This window comes from Chrysemys picta, chromosome 13 (genome assembly GCF_011386835.1).
Source record: "Chrysemys picta bellii isolate R12L10 chromosome 13, ASM1138683v2, whole genome shotgun sequence".
Classification (NCBI taxonomy): Eukaryota; Metazoa; Chordata; order Testudines; family Emydidae; genus Chrysemys; species Chrysemys picta.
The window spans coordinates 50,095,796-50,119,304 of record NC_088803.1 but is presented as its reverse complement, the minus strand read 5'-3'; the positions used below and the strand labels follow the sequence as shown (position 1 = coordinate 50,119,304).

Here is a 23,509-nt window from a genome sequence, read left to right as displayed (position 1 = left end):
ACAAACCTGGTCTACTTATTCCCTCCTCCCTTGGCTCCAAAAAACAAACTTACCCAGCCTACCAATCTTCATTACATTGTTCATGGCAAGTGGACAGGAAAAAGCACACATCCATTGAATCTTGCCCTGTGAAGGCAAACAGACAACTGACAAAGGCCTATTTGCTGGAGGATCCAAAGTAGTTTCAACTGGTCCTAAATAGGCCTATTAGCTCCAGCAGGGACGAATTTGCCCATAACATCCAGCAATGCTTTGGCTTAGTCCCACTTCTATTCAGTAAGCCTCAAAAATCTCTTTAGGAATTCTAAATCTTCCACTATCTTTATTATTCTTATTTATAAAGCTGAGTTCATGGCCAAGAAACTTGAGGAGCTGCTGGTAAATTTGGTAAATTTAAACTACCTGCCATTGGCACTACACTGCAAAAGTATCCAAAAAGGGTATGCAGGAAACACACAACACCAGGGGTGTGCAAGGTCACACACTGAAAGCCCCTATTCAGCGGCAGTATAGTGTGGGCAGAGATTAACTCCACGTAAAATGAATCACAAACAAACCATAGGGTTCCTGTTAGCACCGGTTCCGCAAGCCATTCCAGAAACGCCTGGGGATAAACTTTCATCACAGTAGGGTTGGCTCAGTTTAGCCACACAATCGTTTTTATTACCACGTTTGCTAATTGCTATAGATGGCCCCCGCCAATGTGCACACGGGGCAGCCCCTCAGACTCCGCTGCAGCCTAGACCTGAGCAACTACCCCTCACGCTGGCTGGATGGCTGCCTCCAGCTTCAAGGGGGCAATGCAGTCCAGCACCCAACGCCCAGCAAGCATCATGCTAAACGGAGCCTAACTCGGGGAGCCGGGCAAGGAAGTGTTGCCAAGCCAACTCTGGTGATTTTATCACGAGTCTGGTGATCTTTGATGTTTTCCTTGAAGGCTCAGCTCCTGCAATCACGTGCATAGGTCGGAATCTCAAGGCTTCATTTTTTTTAACAGTAATATTCTTTCCAGCCCTGGTCATTGCAGAGAAAAAGCTTGAACCCGTGATGCAGGTGCAGCCTAAAATCTCTAAAACCAGAGTGCAAACAAAGTGAACCCCAAATGGTCTATTTTTTTAAAAAAATTCTTGATTTGTAAGCCACGCTTGTGCCTTTTGAGGTGTGTGGTGGTGGCGGAGTGCCGTGCTGGGGGAGCAGTGGCCAGATCACTGTTAAGAGGACCTAGCAGGGTTGGGATCTGGGTCCAGTGTTCCCTATATTTTGGGTGGCGCAGGGAAAGGTGATGGATGAGTGGGTGTGGGTGTGGGGATTAGCTCCCACTAAGGCCCTGCTAGGGCCCTTTTCTACTAGTGCAGTAACCAGAGCTATTGGTCCCTCTGTCACAGGCACCTGCCCTCCCCTCTCTGCCCCCCAGTGAGACACTCCCACACCGACCTCCCCCTTTCCGGAGTGGTACATTCCCACACCTGTCACCCCATACTGGGACCTCCGCGCTCCGTTCCCTATCGCGGTGCTACAATGGTAGAGTCCATTTCCCAATCCGTCGTCCCCGCGGTAGCCGCGCCGTTGGTCCGCTCCGCGACTGCGCACTGGCGCTGCCCGGGGGCTCTCAGCTGGGTGAGTGTTTACAGCTGCCCGCCGGAGCCGGAGGGCTGAGGAGAGGCGGGCCGGCGGGGGGGAACCGCTGCCCCAGCGCCCAGGTAGAGCCCACCCGCCTGCTCCCCCGGCCGCTGTCGTTGGGCCGAGCGCTGCAGGCCCCCAACCGCCCTCGCCTCACGGGGGCCCCGCCCCCTCAGGCCCCGGGTGGGGGAGGGGAGCCCGGAGCGCCCCCCCCCTCCCCTCCCCTCCCCTCCAGCCCCTTGCTGGGGGAGAGAGGGGGGCTGGAGGCCCCCAATACCCTGCGGTCCCCGCGCAGTGGGGCAGGCCCCCAGAGGCCGTAGTAATGTCAGAGTCCCCCCCCCCCCCCCAGCGCCCTCTAATAACATGGCCCTGCTCGCCTCGCGACCTGCTGCAGCAGCGACCCTATAATAATACCGGGGGGGGGGGGCGGCTGCTGGGGTTCCCTGCACAATGTGGGAGCCCCCCCAGGATAACCTGGCAACCCCCCCAAAAAACAAATATTTGTTACCGAGGTCCCCTGTCTCTTCAGTGCTGAGTCTGGCTGCTGAGTTGATCTCTGATTAGTTAAATTGCCAGGAGCAATCCTGAGCGGGGACACGGGGCTGTGGGTACGAGGGAGGGCGATGCACAGCCGTATTTATCCCCCCCACACACATCAGTGACTGCATGGGGTCTTGTAGTGGAAGTAACAATGGGGTGCAGAGTGAGTGTTTGGGGGGAGGGTTATTGGAGGGTAACCCTGAGAGGGGAGTAACTCAGTCCCAGTGTAGCTGCCTTTTATTATTCATTGCTAAGTGTGCTGTGGAGTCTGTGGCAGTTGTCAAAAAGCTGAGTTTACCTGTCTCGTGTTTCTTTGTGAGCTTACAAACAGTGCATTTAACTGTATTTGCTTTGTAATCAATCATTAAAATATCATTGTTTGTTCCTGGAATATGAACATAGCTTCTCACGCTGTAAACTGTTCTTTTTCTCAGAAGAGGTGAGCATGGCACCATATAAATAGCGGGTGGCATAACCATTCCTGGAGTGTACACAACTCATAACTACACTGTGTTCTGATAGTGATCATAATTGTGGCATGCACACTCCAGAGTAATGCCTGGACCTGTAGAGAAGTCTGTACTCTGCACAAGAACTGCAAACGAGTGCAGCTAGAGTATTAAAAGGTGTGTGTGGGGTACCTTTGACTATAGCTAGCAGGTTAGGAAAACAGATGTGTAACTACTGGAAAAGAGAAGTTTAAATGGGGTATGTTTAAAATTCTGCATGTAAAGCAGATGTTTTCCACAAAATGAAGACCAGTCTGTGCTACAGAAATAACCATTTCAAAGTCTCCTCTATACTACCAGTATAACTTAGAGGACCCTGTTACAACTTGGTTGTCCCCTGACTGGGTTACAAAATGACTGTTGCTTGTAATGTGGATGAGAACTGTTGATGTCCCCATAACTGGGCTAAAGCCTGGTCAGAGGACAACAAAGACTTGATTTCATGATGGTTCTTAGTGTATAATGGACCATAAAGCCACAACTCTGAAACACAGTTGTGGTGCTTGTGTGCACAAGAAGCAAAAAAGAAGTTTGTTTAACCTTGTCAGGGAGCCACAGCAGTGCCCTGGTAGGGCCACAACCATACTTCACAATTGTATTTAAACATGGAGATTTTAATAGTGTAAAGAGGGCCTGAATGGAGGGGAAGGAGATAAACATACTCAAGAAAATAGTGTGCGAAAACAAACGTCAAGAAAAATAAGGTCTTAAGGGATGGAAGGAATTTTTGACACACAATAATTAATCTGTGTAGTATACTACCCAAAGGCACCAACCAAACTATAATCAAGCAGTCACAAGAAATTGATAGGTATTTAAGAAGAAAACAAAATTGCAGGATAAGACTGGCTGATGTACATATTCTAGATTTCGGGCACTCTCACTAGCAATATAGTGTAATGTTTTTGGTTTTTGTTTTTTTTAACTGTGGTGAAAAAGGGATGGTAGATGATTCCTGTTACCTGCCAAAGGGGGGGAAATATCCAAGACACTACCAATGGATTAGTATACTTGGAGGCATACATTTATTAAACAGGCTAAGGGTCCTTCCTAAGAACTGGAGTGAAGTTCATCATGCCTCATATGTTTGCAAACAGACAGGACAGTACTCTCTGAGAATACATGTGTTGAGATTTTCTTGCTGCAATTTCTTCTTTGTTTCTTTTGAAACTGGTAAAGTATGTAATTTTTCTCTTGCTGAATGTATAGAACAATTTAGCCGTGGGCAGATCTACTGAATCTAGAAAACAACACTAAAGCTGCTGCTTCTGCAGTTATTGTTAGTACAGCACAGCAAAGCACTGCAGATAAAATTTTGCATTGTACTTTCTGGAATGGAACTTTTTAGTGGGTGGGAAACAACTAGATTAATTTGGAATTATAAATTAAGTGCTTTCCCTCTCTAACTCATTCTTTAAAAGATGAAGATGTACTTTATAAACTGTCTCTCCTAAATAGAGAGTAAGTGGTTTGCTTTCTTTTCCTAGAATGAATTGTGAGTCTGTAAAAGTGGTGATAGCAGTGTCATTATTTTGTAAGGGCCGGATGGAGTTGAAATAGTTTCTGAGGGGGATGATCTCACTTTACTCTTAGAAGAGACAATGAGAAATTCAACTCACTTCCGAGGAAATTTCTTTCCAACAGTTGCTCTCTATTCTATTGCATTCTCCACTGAAGGTGATGCTTGGAGCTGCAGAAGCTTGAGCCACAAGAAAGTATGTATTCTATTGAGGTGGTGGATATATTTTTTTCCCCCTCCACTTCTGCCTGTGCCTCTTGATTATCATCATCATCTTTTTTTTTTTTTTTTTGGTAATGTATGTCCATGGACTTAGCATCCTGTTATATTTTCTTTCACCCTTCACTGCAGGCAATTTGAGAGGCTCCCTGGTTCTTTTTTCTACCTGTTTCTTTTGAAGTCTATTAACCCCCTTCTGGTTTTATTGCAAACAGGGAATCTGGATGTTCCTTGAATTTTGGCCAACGCAGGCCATATTTTTATTACTTATTTTTTATTATTATTGCTTGGACTCCGTAGTGGAAAAGAGACCATGAATAAGAATGGGAACCAGAACCCATAATCTTATTTAGCAATTCAAGTGGAAACAGTAACTGACATAGTGGTAAAAAGCTGGTGTCACTGGAGGAGGGTATTATACAACTAAAAATGTGAATATTATATTATGACCTTCCTACCCCCCTCCCCAAAACATGTATGTAATTCTGAAACTCCGGGTACATGATTTTGTTTTTAATATTTGATACTTTTTTTATAATAAAATCCGCTTTTGAGTATACTTTCTGTTCTAGTGTTTTTACATTGATATCTTTGCAAAGGAGTTGTCTTATTTTTAGGATTTAAAATTGTTTTATGTTCAACAGCCTTAGCGTTTATAATGATGTTAAATGTCTTGCTCATCTTCCCCACCCCAATTTAGTTTTAGAACTTGCTAAAAATTGTTGAAGAAGATGGGAGGTGCAGTGAGTGCAGGAGAAGATAATGATGAGTTAATCGATAATCTGAAAGAAGCACAGTATATCCGAACAGAGCTGGTGGAGCAGGCATTCCGTGCCATTGATCGAGCAGACTACTATCTTGATGATTTTAAGGACAATGCTTACAAAGACTTGGCGTGGAAACATGGAAATTTTCATCTCTCTGCACCGTGCATTTACTCTGAGGTGATGGAAGCTTTGGATCTACAGCCGGGACTGTCGTTCTTGAATCTGGGCAGTGGCACCGGTTACCTGAGTTCTATGATTGGACTCATCTTGGGTAAATAACTTTTGTCAAGTTAATTATTGATTACATTATCTTCTATTTTCATGTTAGGAGGAAACATTCCTCTCTTTAATTTCAAGATTTTAAATTCGGTCTAAGTGCAGATAAAGAATATGTTAATCAGACTTGGCCAATTAAGCAGGATTCAGGGGAACCTAGTGATGACTCAGAACACACAATGATGCAGTGCACAGCTGATTGTCATGGCCTCCTACTGACAGGAGTATAGGCTTGTTGGACTCTCACTTAAGGAGAAGATCAGTATCAGGAGTGGAGACAGAGAAGTTTGTGTGGGATGGTGATTGAGTTTGACCAGGGAAGGGCCCTGAATCTGTGCCCATTTATTCTTAATCCCCCACAACCAGCCTGAAATACGTTTAAAGGGTCTGATTGTGATCTCATACTGGTGTTACTGCTGATTCTTACCAGTGTAAGATCAGAACCTGGTATCTAGTTCTAGTTACTTCCAGAGTGCAAGCAAGGTGATGCTTCAAAATACAATTTAGCAAATAGTCTTATGTCTTAATATAAGAACAGTGGCGGTGGTTTCCCACAGTTAGCAACCTTCTTTTCCCCTTGCCTTCCTCCAAACAAACACACAGGAGTAAATGTGTAAGTAGAATAGCTCTTCGAGGATGTAAACGTGTGGCTGATCATACAGAATATGAAAATGCAGCAAATCACCTCTCATTCGCATGGTGGTAATAATCACTCTGTGTGGAGAATTGTCAAAATAAATTTCAAACTGCATTGATTCTAGTGAAATCCAAAGTCAGTGCTTACACACTGCTTCTGACTTCCAGTACAGCTACTAATAGCAGGAGGGGCCCTGTTACTCTCCTGCCTGTGGGTTGGAAATTTTAATTGTTTAAATGTTTGTGTCATCGGAGCTGAGTCTTAGTCGTACTTCCAGTGAGTGGGCATGAAGCTGGAACTTATTTATTGATTTGCAGTAAGCTTTGACCAAGCTAATTAGAATATGAACACTTATAACTTTAGGTGCCTTTGAACTACTTCTCCCTTAAAATTAGCAAGCCTGTCTCATATCAAAATAATAGAGGGGTTTGTGTAGCCTTAGTTATAATGTAAATATGGCTATTGTCTTCAGTGCCTAATAGCAGGACTCTTAAACTGTGCATAACTGTAATTCTGCAACAGTTTCCTTTCAAATATTTGAAGGCAAATTGCCATATTATGTATTTTTCTTTTGTTACGTTTAATCATGTTATGTAAAGTCACATGACATAACTGGATTGAACTTGTTATGACATTAAACAAGGATTCAGTTTGTCAAAATATGTAGGTCACAGGGACTGTTCTGTTTCTAATTCAGAGGAGTCAAACTCTTCAAAAGAAAACAAAAAATAATCAATCAAAGATTAATTCCCTAAACTATTTGAATCTTCTGAAGGCTATGGTACTTCGTCTTTTGTCCTCTGGTAGAACTTAGACTCCCAGCACTTCAGAAGAACCAGAATATTGCTAACCATTATTGCCTCTGTAGTAACTTCTGGAATGCAAAGGTGTTATAAGCCCTGTTCAGATTCCTGTAATGTTCAAGTTCTTTCAGGTGTAACACAGAATAATAAATCTTACTCATGGCATACTAAGTAAGTGTCTTTTCCTTGTTTTTATGGAACTCAGCTGCACTCATAGTATTACTCTAATATATTAAAGTTACAGTTCAAAGGGATGTTTCCAACATATTAACCATATTTAGTCTGAAATTTTTTACCTATTGTTACTTACTAGTAATATCTAAAGATTATTATAACTGAAAAATAAAACATAAACATCTTTAATTTTGTGGGAACTGTTGCATTTGGCAACACCTCACGTGGTGTTTTTAAGCCAACCCGCTTTCCCCTGTTGAAAAGACCCTTATAAATATGCTAATACGAGCAGAAAAATCATTCTAAAACATTTTAAAAGATTTTTTTTAAGTTCAGGATATATCTTTTAAGGGTTGCTCTGTCAGAAGCTTGAACTTTTATATATTACTCAATTAAATATAATGCAAGCACTGTTCCTATAATAGTAATGAGTCTGATTTCTAGAGCCAGTTAAAATTACCATGTGAATTGTAATTCTTGCCGATTTTTGGTCACTTCCCATAGCAATAATCTTTAGTGATTTATAGTGGATTCTTTGTGTTCTATAGCAGTGGTACATCTGAGACATCAGCATTCCTACCTCACCATTTCCTGTATAAGTAGAAGCACGCTAGTCACAAAAGCTTGCTGCACATCAAGGCACTAGCCATCGCTAATAGTAAATGGTCCTGCACTTCTAAGTGCCGACCTCAAAACAAAAATTTTAAATTGTAGAAACATTCTTAAGGAGTAGTTTATCTGAAACACGTTGAGAAAGGAACAGGGATCGGTTGTGCTTGGCTTTATCCAGTTGCCCTTAAAACCATTTTCTTTGCACTCTTTAAACTTGCAGGTCCTTTTGGTGTTAACCATGGTGTGGAGCTTCACTCTGATGTTATAGAGTATGCAAAGCAGAAATTGGATGTCTTCATCAGAACAAGTGACAGCTTTGACAAGTAAGAGTTGAGAACACCTGTGGCATCCTACTTCATGATGTTGAATTTAATAATTATCACTACAGAACTACTAGTTCTTTGGGTAGCTCCCCCTATTCCCACACACAAACTGCAGATTTAAGGGTGATTTTAGGACACTGGCTCCTTAAGCTTGCTGAGCAGCAGTGTGTGACAACATTCTAAGCTGACGGGTAAGTGGAAGGAGAGAGGGGAAGAAATGTTTGCTATGTTGTTGTGCTCTTAGCTGTTCTAATGCCACACAGGTTAAAAGAAGCCAAAATCGGTTATTGGCAATAAGATTTAATTACAGCCAATATATTTGAGGCTGCAAATGGTGATAGCCATCTATCTAAAAAATTATATTTGTGACCTCTCAGCTTGAATCCCCCCAAAGAGTGTAAAGTAATTTCCATGGTGCTCTAATATGGTTTTATTGGAAGAAAAACTTTATTGGTTAAAATGTGAAGGTATTTTTATGATGACTAAGTCAGTACTAAAGCTGCTTGGAATCTGATTTATGTTCTTCCTTGCAACTTTCACTCCGCTGCTGTCACAGCTAATAATTTTCTGCAATTTTCTATAACCAAAAGTTACCTTAGCAATACAAGTTGCAGCTCTCACCTTTTTGGATTTATTTTGCAATTTGTTTGTGGGAAGAAATGCTTCTGACCACCTGGAACGGTAACAATGCTAGAATTAATAAAATGGGTATAGCAGTCTTTAAACAAGAGCTGAACCATAGAATATCAGGGTTGGAAGGGACCTTAGGAGGTCATCCAGTCCAACCCCCTGCTCAAAACAGGACCAATCACCAGACAGATTTTTGCCCCAGATCCCTAAATGGCCCCCTCAAGGATTGAGGATTTAGGAGGCCAATGCGCAAACCAATGCGCCCCCTCTGCAGCCACTTCACCAATCGTACACTGTTGTCACTACACTGAGAAGCTGATGGTTCAGTAGGGAACAGGTAACCCCCCTTAGCATGCAATTTTTTGTTGTAAGCAGAGAGGCAAGAGTTCCTGTGAATAGGCAACCAGTCCCCTTCATTGCTAAAATAAATAAGCCTATTGTTATTGTTCTCATGCTATCTCACTTTACAGTAATTGCATTTCTGTAGCTTAATGGCAAAGACCAGTGTAAGTAGAAAGTTTCAGATCTGGAGACCTGTTGGAAAAAAATCAGTGACACTGCAGTGCAAGTACAAAAGGAGTGGGGGTTATGACACTATTAAAGATGGTGTCATTTAGATGAGATCCTTGCCCATCTGTGGTATATAGAAACTGGTATATCTCACTGAAACTATATCAAAAAGAATAGGTGGTCTAGTGTCTGATCAAAATCTTTTTAATAAAACTGTCCTAATAGCCAAGTCTTATTTACAAACTACTGATGAGTTGATAACAGTGCAGTAATTATGTTGGCAAACAAATTGCCAATAATTTATTGTTTGTAAAATGCTTTGGGGTACCTGGAGTCAGAAAAATAGTATATAAAACCACACTGCTCTACAGCTGACCAATTTGTACTTCAGAGATTAATACTGTCATAGATAAGAAAAAAGATTATTATAGTCTTTGTGAATTCTGGCCATTCTGCAAAAACAGAAATTAGCATAAAATTGTTTCTTTTCTTTCAAACTATATCAGTACTGTATTGCAAGAATTTTTGTCTAAACTATGAATTTGCAGTGAAATCCTGGCTCAATTGAAATTGATGATAAAACTCCCATTGACTTCAATGGAGGCAGCATCTCACTCTTAGTGTTGAAACCCATTTAGCAGTTTATGGGAAAGGTTATGGAAAACTAAGCCAAAGACATTCTGGTTCTGTCTTAAAAGAGCTTAGAGTTCAAATTGCACTTGTAATATTTATGCACAGATATTGTAACTGGGCCCACAAATCAGGTAATTGTATGACAAATCCCAATCCTGATAATTTGCGTAAGCAGTTATTCAGTGTATATGTTCAGATTATGCACCTAGAATCTTTGGAAAATCTCATGTATGAGTAATTTCAGAATCACTCGAGCCTGGAGGGCCTCAAATTATGGCCCTTTCTGGTAGTCTGTAGAATGAAACTTTTTGAGATCCAGGAAATTGGGGCTTGGGAGGGGAAATGGGCAATGAAATTTTCTTTTCTTATCAAGTTTGGAGTATTATAATTGGACCTCTTCTTCTTTTTCAGATTTGAATTCTGTGAGCCCTCCTTTGTTACTGGCAATTGTTTAGAGATCTCTCCAGATTCTACTCAATATGACCGTGTTTACTGTGGTGCTGGGGTACAGAAAGAACATGAAGACTACATGAAGAGTCTGCTGAAAGTTGGAGGAATTCTCGTCATGCCACTTGAGGAAAAGGTTGAGTGCCTCTTTACCTATGATTTTGATTTCTTTATTCTTATTTAGCTATAGGTGCAGTTCACTACCTTCCTTATAGGCAACTATTTAGCATATCAGCTCTTACACTAAGTTTTTACTAGGAATAAAGAGAGCAGTTTCCAGAAACTTAACTATACGTGTCTTAATTATATGTTACAAAGTATGCATATTTCTACCGGACAGTCCTTCTTCAGGTCTTTTGTATTTTATTTTGTAGTGAATTGTGAGGTATTCCAAGTTAGTTTCACACTTCATTGTTGTACTTCTTCGAGAATGTTTCAGTCAAAGTTTGTTGGAGTGAGATACCATACCACACTTTGTGCTTTCCAGTGGTAAATTAGATGGTCCATAAAAAGTGTTTCATAGTAAGTACAGTATGTAGAAAAGGAAGGTAGTGGTGCAGGGTTGGGCTGCGTTGTAACTATGTGAATCTTACATCTCTTGATATCTTTCATTTGAGGCTTGGAGAGGGAGAAAATTGATTTCAGATTAGCTTGAATTTCTGATTGTAAACTACTTCATAAATAGATTTTGCAAGTGTATAGTGCAGCGTCTTGTTATATTTATTGTAACCGGAAAAGAATTTTTAAATTATAAGTCAAGAATACTTAATGCTTGGGATCATTTCTTTAAGTGTTTAAGAGTCAGCTTCGCAAACTGTCCTCTAAAGGGGCATCCAAAATACCAACGTTCATGAGTGCCAGTGAGCACTTTGTGCACACAAATTGGGTAATTTCTGTGTACATGAAAGTACAAATACACCTAACTTATGCATGTAAATATTACAGGTATTAGGAAAGTCAGTTGAAAATTTGAACCAAGGAGTTAAAGATTAGCTAAAACTTTCTTTCACTATTTAAAAAAACAAAAATATTTTCTGCAAGAATAAATCTGGGTTTAGTTATTCTTTTTTTTTTTTTTCTTTTTTTTCTTTTTCTTTTTCTACTTATCCCATACACTGTTGAAGTGTTCTCCAGCAGGAAATTTGTTCAGAGTTCCAGATACAGCCAGTGAAAATTGGGCAAGAAAAAGTGGCAGCTTACTTTGCCAAACAGGAAGCATTCAAATAGTTGCAAGTCATAGGTTAAATAAACAGAGTCCAACAGCCTGTAGCAAAAACTGCTACTGATATAAAAAGAGCTTTCTCGGCCTACCCTCTTTATACTGTGGAAAACTAACAAGACAGTTATTAGACTACTGTTACCTTATCTGTGTGCTTCTGCCTTTTGTGGCAGCAACACCCTATGGACTGTACTCTTCCTAGGATTGTGGTGCTGTTATTTACTGGCCCAACAGGTCAGTTACCAATTTTTCTAATGATCTGCCATTTTTAATGGTATGCCACAGGTCACTGTTGATTTGAAACTCTGAATAACCATGCCCAAACTTTCTAAACAAATATATCTTCATAATTCTGGCATCTCTTGCAAGTAAAGATATATTGTTTCACGGGACTGCTTAGTTTAGGATTGGAAGTGACATATGGAACCTTTCATCTCTAGGTACAGTAGTTAGTTTCGGTCAGCAGTTTACAGAAATTACTACCATTCAGAGGCTGTTAGGTCACCTACAATATGTAAAATTAATTGGTATCCCGTTCACAAAGCAAAACCCACCAATATTCTTTGCAATAACTTTCAGCCAAGGAATGAATGTCTATTGAAGATTGAATTAACCTCTGAACTCTGAGGCAGCCCCTATAGTTCAGAATGGGGAGAAATTGGGAGGGCAGTGTGATGAAATCTGTTATTGCCACTGTACATGTTCTGTGGTTAGACAACTTCGTCCATTAGGGCTGTAAACCTGGTTCTCTTCATGAGTTCTAAATTCACTCTTTAAAGAAAGAATTATGATGAACCTGTGTGTTACTTGGCTTTTCATCTTGTCACCACTAATTCTGTGTATTTCGAACACTTTGCCTGAAATCCAAAAGGCAAACAGTAGATTGTTCATTCTCTGCATAAAAAATTAACTATAGATAACTGATTTCTACTGTTTACATAGTAGACAGCACTTTCTCTTTTTGATGCAGCTGACGAAGATAACGCGCACTGGTCCTGCTGCCTGGGAAACCAAGAAGATCCTTGCTGTTTCTTTTGCTCCTCTGATTCAACCCATTCATGCAGATTCAGGGAAATCAAGACTTGTTCACTTGCGTAAGTATAAATGTTTATAGGTACGTTTGCTCCTCTTTCTGTTGTCCCTTTGGCTGTTAGTTTCATCTTGATCCAAGCATGGTACTCATACACAGAGGAAGTGCAGCTTCCTTCTTCTGATGAAAACTACGCAAGCTGTTTCATTCTTTTGACAGTTGTCCAATTTTGTCCATCCTATGCTAGTTACCAGTTTTTCTGTATTTGAAGAGGTGTGGTATTAGGAAAGCAATTTGCAAAACAAATCCAGAAATGTTAGTGTCTGCTCTGTGAAATTGAAAGTGCGTATCTTTGAATTTTAAAATAATCTGCCTGCATTTTCAGTTTCCCGTTTGTCAGACTGTACTGCCTTGCCCATGTAGATTCTTACGTGGCATTTTATAGTATTAAGGGAATATATTGCAAAGTGAAAAATGCACACCGCATTTGTTTTAGATGTGACATATATCAATTTATATCAATAGCATGGCTGTGCAGAGTTTCTTTCAAACATGATACCCTTCAGGAGGGAGTTGCATTATTTTTATTTGTATTGCAGGTAGTGCCCAGTGATCCCAATCTAGATTGAGGCTCCATTGTGCAAGGTCCTGTACAAACACATAAGAACACGTGGTCCCTACCCTCAAGAAATTACTACTTAATCTGTTTTTATTCTTATATGATATCTGCTTATCTCACTGTACAGAGCATATTAACTGTCCATCTGAGCATACTTGCATATTGTGTCCACTATGAGGAAGCCTGCAAGTATTTCGTACTTTATTTTCCCCCCTTCTTTGCTCAGAAGAACGTCTGTAAATGTTTTTAATCCACAATGAAACAGTTTTTTCAATTTAATTTGATGCTTCTCAGTGCAGGGATAGATATTTGCAAATACAGGTTTTATTTACATTACGTGAGAGACATGGAATTGTGCAGTAGTGTTGACTCTTGCACACCTTGGATTGACTGAATAGTGCTGCACAGAAGAATGTAGAATCCTCCAAACCAGTGGTTCTCAATCTTTCCAGACTACTATACCCCATTCAGGAGTCTGATTTGTCTTGTGTACCCCCAGTTTCACCTCACTTAAAAACTACTTGCTTACAAAAGCAAACCTAAAAATACAGTTTTAACCATATCATTATAAAATCAATTGGAATATAAATTTTGTACTTACATTTCAGTGTATAGACTATAAAGCAGTATAAACAAGTCATTGTCTGTATGAAACAGTGCTTTTTTATGTAGCCTGTTGTAAAACTATGCAAATATCTAGATGAGTTGATGTAGCCCTGGAAGTCCTCTGTGTACCCCCAGGGGTACACGTACCCTTGGTTGAGAACTGCTTCTCTAAACCACTGACGAGGGTGGGTATGTACCGTATATAATACACAGCCACATGCTTCTAACTCCTTCTATCCACAGATCTTGAAACAGATTTCATATGCTAATGATGTTAGCCTTCACCTTTTGAAGTAGAAGAGTATTGATGAGGAAACTGACAAAAGTTAGGTGATTTGCCCAACGTCACGAAATTAATCTGCAGCAGAGCTGGGAGTAGAATCTAGATCTACTCACTCTGTCTTGCGCATTGAGGACTGTTTCCACACTACTGAGAAGTCCGGAAACAAACTTCTCCACGTTATTGTACAGTCTGAATTGCAAAGTCTTAAGATTTAAAACTTAAAACACGGTAGCATAAAATAGTTCCTTGAGTATACCATACCAAAATGCTATTTTAAATATTTCATTCAGCGTCTACTGATCTGTGTTTTGTGCACAGTGGGGTTTGTGCATTTGAACTTTTTCTCTCGGCTCCTTCTCTCAGTGATCAGAGTATGGGAGAAGTGCATAACACAACATGTTTTTTGGGGAAAAACATTAAGTTTATCTGAGTTGACAGATTAAAATAAAGTTCCAAGTATCAGAGGGGGAGCCGTGTTAGTCTGAATCTGTAAAAAGCAACAGAGGGTCCTGTGGCACCTTTAAGACTAACAGAAGTAGACTTGCATCTGAAGAAGTGAGGTTCTTACCCACGAAAGCTTATGCTCCCAATACTTCTGTTAGTCTTAAAGGTGCCACAGGACCCTCTGTTGCTTTTTAAAATAAAGTTGTTGGGTTTTTTTGTGTGTGTTTTTTTTTTATAAACATAACAGGGAATTGAAGTAGTTATCCTCACTCCGTTTCAGACAACTCTTCTGCCTGTACTGCCAGATTTTTTGCTTCCACACCTGTTCATATTTTTATTCTGTGTTCTAGCACCAATAACTGTCCGCAGCCTACAGGATCTGGCTCGCATTGCCATCCGAGGAACTATTAAGAGGCTAATACATCAAGAAACAATGAGCAAAAATGGAAATGGTCTGAAAAACCCTCCAAGGTTTAAACGAAGACGTGTTCGCCGCCGTCGCATGGAAACCATTGTCTTCTTGGATAAAGAAGTCTTTGCCAGTCGTATCTCAAACCCTTCAGATGATAACAACAACTGTGAGGAGATTGAGGAGGAGAGGCGAGAAGAGGAGGAAAAGGGTATCTCTGAACTGAAGCCAGACCCCCCTGTAAACTTTCTGAGAGAGAAGGTCTTGAGTTTGCCTTTGCCTGATCCCCTGAAATATTACCTGCTTTATTACAGAGAAAAATAAGTTTCTTTTTCATAGAAAGCAGAAAGGTAGACATAAAAATAAAATACTTCTTAGGGCTTGACAAATGTGTACCACTTGCTTGCCTGTTAACATGACCACACATGGCAGTAGGCTGGCTAGCTGGGGAATGTGGCTGCTGTATTCTTAAACATCATAGCTTTTTTTAAGTTTCCTCTCCTTCTTGGTTGTATGCTATAGTTTTATCCTGCAGCAGTGTTCCCTTTTAAAAAGCAAGCTGATGAAGTGCTCAGTTGCTTAGAGAGAAGGATATCATTCCCTGAAAACTAACTACACAGAGATGTCTATTGAAATCTCTTGGCTGCACTTTCACCAAATTGCAGTTTTAAATATTCTTAGGCAGTGCTCTAAAGACTTCATTGTCCATGCTCTCCTACTAACTTTGACACAAATGGAGTACACATTTGGTTTCATTTTTAAACGGAGATATTGATAAAATCTGACCTGGTAAACCTTATTTGTTCCAGTAATCTGCAAAAAACACAAACGTACAAAATCAGACTTTGGTAGTACTTTGAGGTATCCAGGTTTTGAACACTGAAACAAAGCACTGGCCACCTTTCGATTGGTGGGTCTCAGGTTAGCTATAAACCTTACATTTTTTTAGATTTGCGGGGAAGAGGAATGTTTGGCAGGGAGTTGGTGTTTCCTTCACAGAAAACAGCTTGTTTTGTAAAATTCAGTCTGAGGTGAGATGCAAGCTATGTAAGGTTTAAAAAGAAATAAGGAGAGTGAATTTAATTTAGAGTTGCTAAACTGATCAGCTGACTTTCAAAGATTGCTAGAGTGATCAAGTTTGTGGCTGTTTCCTCTGGCACCACTTATAAAGTAATTCTGAAAAAATGGGTGAGAAAAGAACAAACCTAGCAAGGAGCTAAACTAAGACTGGTTCTGATAGCGCAATCAACAGACCTTATATGAGTTAATCTGTGACTGCTGTGCTGAACATAGTATAAGGCAGGTAGTCTCAGGCATTCCTAGCCTGAACTAAAGGAAGTAGCCAGTGTCCTGGGAAATGAACCAAACTTTGTTTCTCAGAGGTTGCACAGAAAGTGGAAACAGTCTAGGAAGCCAAAGTGAGTGGTTATGCTACTGACACATAATGCTTAAGTGCCCTGTTTGGGGCTCTGCTGTAGCAAGGAGACTGCAATGCTGTTCACATATACCTTGTCCTTGTAGATTAGCAGGAACTAGATTTACAGCCTTACTAGTTCATTTAATTTTTGTTTGTTTCTTTAAGTAGCTTGTGTAGAAAGACTTTATAACCTGCAGTTTCATGGAGTATAAATTCTAATCTTTATTCTCAAGTCTTCCTGTAATGATGGTAGGAGGAGATTTATATTCATGTGTTGAGGGGAAGATTGCTTGATTATGTTGGCCTGTTTGAAAAAATCTGTGTACAGTATTGGGGCCCGAAGGAAACAATTGAGGCTGCATTGATTTGGATCACTCAAAGGCTAACTACAAAATAATCCTATCAGTAGATAATCCAGCTATATTAGAAGGATATTTCCTCATCAGTTGCAGTTGGTGGGCTTGATCTTGAGCTCACTTGTATGGTCTCCTCACCTTGCTAAGAGGAGTGAATGAAGATTGTTTTGCCAAAACACATTAACCTGGACTTCGTTACATGGTACTGAATCACACAATTTGCATTGACTGAGTTGTGTGTTTTAAATCTTGTGCCGCACTTTGAAAATGTAGGAATTAGTCTGTGTCTAAGCAATGCTTTTATGCTCACTCCCTTTTTAAAAGTCTCCAAATACCCACTCTGTACTTGTGACAATTAACATGTCTTTTTCTATAAAATACAATGTATGGATGTCCAATAAAATCCCTATGAACTGCATTTGTTGTGACCTCAGAGGATATTATTTTTAACTGGTAAACATTCATGTTCCATGTTTGTCATAGATATATGCCTTTCTCTCCAGTGGCAAGACAATTTTTCACCCTTTTTCACGATTTGGGCTACCAATTCCCCCTCTTATTTATTAATTGCAGGCCTTTCTACAGATACCGTGTAGAAGTCTCCTATTTTTAAAATGGTCAATAACAACTTGAAGTGGATATTTATATGAATAATCCTATTTGTTGCTTCAGTTACGTTATCTTTGCATTTGGCACTGTTTGATGTTTTTTCCTATAACTATAAAAGATATTTTGTCAGATTTTCACCAGATTTGCCTTTTTTATTACATTTGCTAGATTTTGTAGGGCTCTTTAAAATGCATAGAAAAATATTTTTCCTGTGTATGCCTGAATACAGTAAATATACACACAAGCAGTTTGGGTTCTAGGTTGTCAGTGTCCCATTGTCAAAATAAAAAACATGGTAGAAAGTCTATATGTGTAATAGAACTGTGAAATAGTGTGGTTTGTAGCCTGTAAATAAAGGGGAATTGTAAATATGATTTTCCCTGTGCACAAGCACTTGCACTGTAGTTTAGTACAGTAGATTTGTGTGTTTACTAGATTAACTGTAGCATACTGTTTTTTGTATAGTCTATACATTTTATGGAAATATTACCTGCTTTTCTGATTAGTGTTTATTTTTGTTTTCCAGATAGTCTGCATTTAAAATGCACGTGACTTCTTTGTAGATTTTGATAGAATAGTAAGTACATAAGGAAACAAGATTCAAACTGTTGAAATCTGAAGTATGCAAATTGAAAAATAAGTGTGTAAAGCAATTTTTATTGTCATTTCTAATCTCATGAGGCATGCAAAAATGTCAAGCAATTGAAAACAATTTTATTAAAATGAGTGTTTCTATATCAATAAATGCAGTAATGACTTTTTAGCATTGCTTCTGCATCATGTGTTAAGAATACTTTGCAAAAATAAGTATTATCAAAACTACAAGAAGAAATTTCTGTTCTTAGAAAAGACCATTCTTAATGCCAAGCAATTATGTAGTTTACATTGATTTCATCTTAACTTGGAACATCATCTTCCAAAAGCAGCACAATTGGTGATCGCAAATCAGTAGCTAATGGAATAGTGGAAGATATGGTTGGCAGTTTGGAGCGCACATGGAATTGGTATGGATTTAATAAGTACTGCAATATACTGGCAAGCCAGTTTCCTTAGCTAGATCTTTAAAATGTGAACTTAATAGTTACCATTCAGGGCTTCTGTCTCACTAGTACTGTGAAAACTCCATTTCAGCATCAGATGAAATGGAAAACTAATCTTAATGCAGCAAGAAGAGTCAACTGCAGGTATTCTTCATTGGCAATAGATATACAAGTAACTGATATTTGCCATTTTGTCTACTGTATGTATGTTAACATTTAAACTAGCTCTCAATAAGAGTGTTTTTATGGCAGTTGCATTTACAATACATCCTAAATCTACATTTGACTAGAGCCCATGAGAAATATTTCAAAAGGCGTTGGAGGGAAGCTTTTAACAACTTGCATATGCTTTAACTCCACTTCTTTACTATGAAACGTTATCCAGGTAAAAAATGCATGCTATCACAGCTCCCTGGAACGTGTCAGACACCACCAAGATGTTCTTAGTAAGGTGGAATTTTTGTTCCCGTCTGTTGAGTGAAATAGAGCATTTTTAAGCCAGAGACTTTTTTTTTCTTTTTTTCTTTTCACAACTGTAGTCCTGTGTCATTGGATGACAATTGGATATCTATTTATTTGTGGATATTTATCTATACAAAATGTCTCAAAGCTGTTCCTTTTTGTGGTGTCTCATGTTACAAAACAAGTACAGTATTTCATAATGTCTCGTGGAGTTAAATGTATATTGTCTGAATTCAGAGTAGAGCTTCATGAACAGAGTAGAATTTGTTTTGCCATTGTATCCATTCTGGTCTCTGTGAGGCATTTGAACGTGTGTAACAGTATACCAATTACACTGAAGTTGTGTAAGTAACTTCCATAATTAAACCAGAAAAGCTATGTTCAAATATCTACAGAAACTACTTAACTTGCCAAGCTTCGAAGTTCATTGATAATACCTGAAACTCCACTCAGCCCAGGAAGATGCCCAGAAATGGAATGTATAGAGCTATACCATTCTCTTGTTATGTACCTGCAACTCCTGTTGACATTCATTTGAGTTGTTTGCTGCTCAAGGTAACCAATAGTATGTAAAATCAACCACTGTCTTGGGAATCTGATAATAGCCCAGCTGAGCCTGAGTAAGGTCAGAATGTTTCAGGCTTACCCTTTGATTTTTGATTTCCTTTGAGACCTTGAGGAAGACCCTTAATATCATTTGAACATACTTCTTGTGGTTTAATTTCTTCTCTGATGGTACAGTACTATTAAACACATATAGGAAAAATATGGGCCTTTTTCCAAGGACTTGCTATGACTTAGCGATTTGTGTGTAATATGAATTACAGTGTACCCTTTAAATGCACGTTAATAATAGTATGTGTCTGCATGCCATGGATTTGTAAGAGCCAGTGTTGCAGTAATTATAGTTATACAAACTAAATGCACATGCACAGTAGCTACTCCCTTACCAGGCTTTTATAACTGTATGTAGAGGGTTGTATGTAGTGGGCCTAGTTCACACTTTCAGACTGATAGGACTGTAAAATTTGTAATTAACAAAAATAAGTGTTAACTGAGGGGCGGGGTGTGTGTGTTTGAAATCTCTCAAAACAAGACCTTCTCTGTGAAAACCTGATCTTAGTGATATTAATGGGTGCTAATATAATAAATAATAGTTGACAAACAAAAAGTAATGTTGTTATTCTTATACTGTTGATAAACTTGTTTTCCTCTTCAGATTTTAATTTGTTAAAATAGAAGTGAGCTGCTGTCATATATTAACAAGAGAGCTGGGCTCATCTCACTTGTTTAAAGATACTGCATCCCTGCCTATTTATTGATATCAAAGTTCTCGTTATTTAATTCCTTATTGTTTTTTGAGATGGCATAAGATTATATAGTGACTTCTAGTCACAAGAATTGATTTCTTCTCTTGATACCCCCAAAATAATTTTAATTGTTTACAAGAAATAATGGAAAAATGTTAATTTAGAATCAGATCTTTACTGCAGAATGTACTTAACACAGGCTAGTAGGTGCCAAAAATTATTTTTTCCCTTATAACCTCTCCTGCTTTGGTCTTCGTAGAGGAAATCAATTTATAAATAAAGTGCCTATAGGTTTTTGATATTTACATAATTCTTCCTTTGTTTGTTTCCCCCTTTTCCCCCTGTAATTTTTTTTAAAAAGAACAAGATATTACATGACTAATTTGTAGGTATAGTAATTACTTTTTGCAATAAATATTGTTTATGAAACTAACTAATTTCACAGTTGGTTACATACAATAACAATCATGTATTGTGTCAAGACAATATGAATGGGAGCTCAGAGACATGAAAGGCCACATTTTTTTTTGTGCTTGTAAATTATTGTTGCATAAATTGGTTGTACATTTAGGACCTGATCCTACAAACACAGCCAATGAGACAACTTGGGCATTAGTTGAATAATGCCAGTACTTTAGGCATTCGCAGAATCGAGCCCTCGTTTTACATGTACAAAAACGCCCTAGCTCTGGTAGCTGGGTGTCCAACTGGTGAATAACATGTGCAACCTATTATGCTAGCAAAAGTGGTGATTCAAAATCTATGCTCTTGGGACTGAATTTTCAAAGGGTGACTGAAAATGTGCCGGCACTATTTCTGGATATTCTTCTTTGTGGAGTATGCAGAAGCCAGTATTTGTGTGCCTTTTTTGGCAGACCCTTGCAATTGTAGTCCATTCAGATTGTTCAAATGCAAAGTTTAATGTCTTGTGGAAGGAGAAGAGATAGAAGTCCTCAATCTAAGCACAATAAATTATATATACCACTGATTTCAAAATATTTTTGTATGGAAGAGGGATGGGTTTTGGCCATTATTGGGCATAGAGTACAAGTATGTGCATTAACTCTCTTCTGTCACTCCCAACAGCTGTTAAGTTTCAAACTTTGTTTCCAGGACTGCACATTTATTTTGAATATCATTTGATGCTGATGGACAAACAGGTAAATTAAATACATAAACAAAAGGGAGCTATGATGGCTAGTGTTCCATAATAAAGACCTCAATAGCAACCTCTTTTCCAAACAGAAAAGACAAAATGAGTAGGAAAAGACACTAATTTCAAACATCAGCTTCATTTTCAAATGAAGGTTGATTTTTTTTTTTAAGTAACTATGAATAGAATCTTCCTATTCAGAACTGTTCCCTGTGTGTATAGTTATTAATGGTCCAGTTCTGCAGATGATAGCAACTGGGTGGACTGGTATGTTTGCATATTATCTATTGCAGGATCAAGGCCCAAAATATGTTGTTACCCAAGCCAAGGCAGCTATAGGGAAAGTGCACTGAATTCTAGTCTGGCTTTAGCAATGGAATTCATTAAACTTTGATTGCAATGTCTTTGGGAGATGTGTGAGCCAGGAAAATTATTCATAAATGATCTGGAAAAAGAGGTAAACAGGTGGCAAAGTTTGCAGACGATCCAAAGTTACTCAAGATAGTTAAGTCCAAAGTTGACTGTGAAGAGTTACAAAGAGATCTCATAAAACTGGGTGACTGGGCAACAAAATGACAGATGAACTTCGCTGTTGATAAATTAGGATTGCCAATTTTGGCTGGACATATTCCTGGAGGTTTCATTACATGACATAATCTTTAATTAAAGATTAATCTTTAATTTCAGGAGACTTCAGGGCAATCCTATAGGGTTGGCAACCCTATGATAAATGCAGAGTAATACATGTTGAAATACATAAACCCAACTATACATACAAAATGACTGGGTCTACATTAGCTGTTACCACTCAAGAAAGAGATCTTGGCGCCATCGAGGATAGTTGTCTGAAAACATCTTCTCAATGTGCAGTGATAGTCAGAAAAGCTAACAATGTTAGGAACCATGAGGAAAGAGATGATAAAATAGAAAGTAGCATAATGCCACTCTATAAATCTGTGGTTTGCCCACACTTTGAATTCTGCATGCAGTTCTGGTCACTGGGCTATCTTGATTATCACTTCAAAAGTTTTTTTTCTCTTAATTAATTGGCCTCTCAGAGTTGGTAAGACAACTCCCACCTGTTTATGCTCTCTGTATGTGTGTATATATATCTCCTCAATATATGTTCCATTCTATATGCATCCGAAGAAGTGGGCTGCAGTCCACGAAAGCTTATGCTCTAATAAATGTGTTAGTCTCTAAGGTGCCACAAGTACTCCTGTTCTTCTTTTTATCTAAAAAAAGACATGCTGGAATTGGAAAACATACAGAGAAGAGTAAGAGAAATGATTAGGGGTATGGAACAGCTTCCGTGTAAGGAGAGATTTAAAAGATTAGGACTATTCGTTTTAGAAAAGAGATGACTAATGGGGGGAGGGATTATGATAGAGATCTATAAAATTATTAATGGCCTGGAAAAAGCGGAGGAAGAACTGTCATTTACCCCTTCATGTAACACAAGAACCCGGGGTCACCCAGTGAAATTAATCAGTTGATTTAAAACAAACATAAGGAAGTACTTCACACAATGCACAGTCGACCTGTGGAACTCACTACTAGGTGATGCTGTGAAGGCCAAAAATATACCTGAATTAAAAAAGAAGTAGATAAGTTCATGGAGGATACATCCATCAATGGCTATTAGCCAGGATGGTCAGGGATACAACCCCACGCTCTGGGTGTCCCTAAACTCTGACTGCCAGAAGCTGGGATGGAACAACAAGGAATGGATCATTCAATAATTGCCCAGTTCTGTTCATTCCCTCTGAAGCATCTGGCACCGGCCACTGTCAGAAGACAGGATGGCTAGCTGGATCGTTGGTTCGACCCAGTATGGCCATTCTTATTTTCTTAAAATCAAACTGGATTTTTTTTAAAGGTTCCAAGCTCATAGCTGATGGTTAGAAAAATCATATTACTTTAGTAATCTGAAGAAACTTGATCTAGAAGACACTGACAAGTGTGGGACATTTCTTGGCCTTTTTACAGTAAGTTTTCAGAGTAGAACTGCACCTAAGTACTTGTTATAATGCTATACTGCTCCAACAGATTTCAGTCTGATTGGAAAGAGAAGAGATGTGGAGCCACCACAGAAAGAGTCAGAAGAATACATGCCATTCAGGGCCTCAAGACTTCAATCAGAATCTTGTTGCCTTATTTTATAAATCCCAGAAAGGAAGGAATTTAACTTGTTTCAATTAGAACTTCAAGCTGCCATTAATCTGAGGCTATCTGCTCTTTGGATGCCAGCAGTTTGAATTTCATGAAGACTGAAGTGCGTATTTTTTAGCCTTTCACAGTATGTAATCACGAGGGATTTTTGTTGGCCACTA

General features: G+C 39.0%; 1 protein-coding gene across 11 annotated transcripts; it reads left to right on the top strand.

The window, feature by feature from the left end:
• The first annotated feature begins 1,479 nt into the window (after nt 1-1,479).
• PCMTD2 (protein-L-isoaspartate (D-aspartate) O-methyltransferase domain containing 2) lies at nt 1,480-17,020 on the top strand. Of its 11 annotated transcripts, XR_010592390.1 has the most exons (8): nt 1,597-1,700; nt 4,314-4,384; nt 5,108-5,445; nt 7,897-7,999; nt 10,184-10,355; nt 12,409-12,532; nt 13,068-14,465; nt 14,596-17,020. XR_010592390.1 is itself a non-coding variant. In XM_065566192.1 (7 exons), exons 3-7 carry the CDS (start codon nt 5,139-5,141, stop codon nt 15,151-15,153), a joined length of 1,089 nt encoding a protein of 362 aa, XP_065422264.1. In that variant the 5' UTR covers nt 1,518-1,617; nt 4,314-4,384; nt 5,108-5,138; the 3' UTR covers nt 15,154-17,020. The 11 variants fall into 11 exon arrangements, 6 of the variants coding, with proteins under 6 accessions (XP_008176835.1, XP_065422264.1, XP_005309638.1 ...); XR_010592387.1 differs by lacking the exon at nt 4,314-4,384 and having other exon boundaries at nt 1,480-1,617; nt 13,937-14,465; XR_010592389.1 differs by lacking the exon at nt 4,314-4,384 and having other exon boundaries at nt 1,480-1,617.
• Nucleotides 17,021-23,509: the final 6,489 nt, after the last annotated feature.

Coding starts and splice junctions, on each gene's coding strand:
- PCMTD2 (XM_008178613.4), top strand. CDS start 5,139: ATGGGAGGTGCAGTGAGTGCAGGAGAAGATAATGATGAGTTAATCGAT. Junction 10,356..12,408: donor TCATGCCACTTGAGGAAAAG/GTTGAGTGCCTC, acceptor TTTTTGATGCAG/CTGACGAAGATAACGCGCAC. Junction 12,533..14,770: donor ATCAAGACTTGTTCACTTGC/GTAAGTATAAAT, acceptor TCTGTGTTCTAG/CACCAATAACTGTCCGCAGC.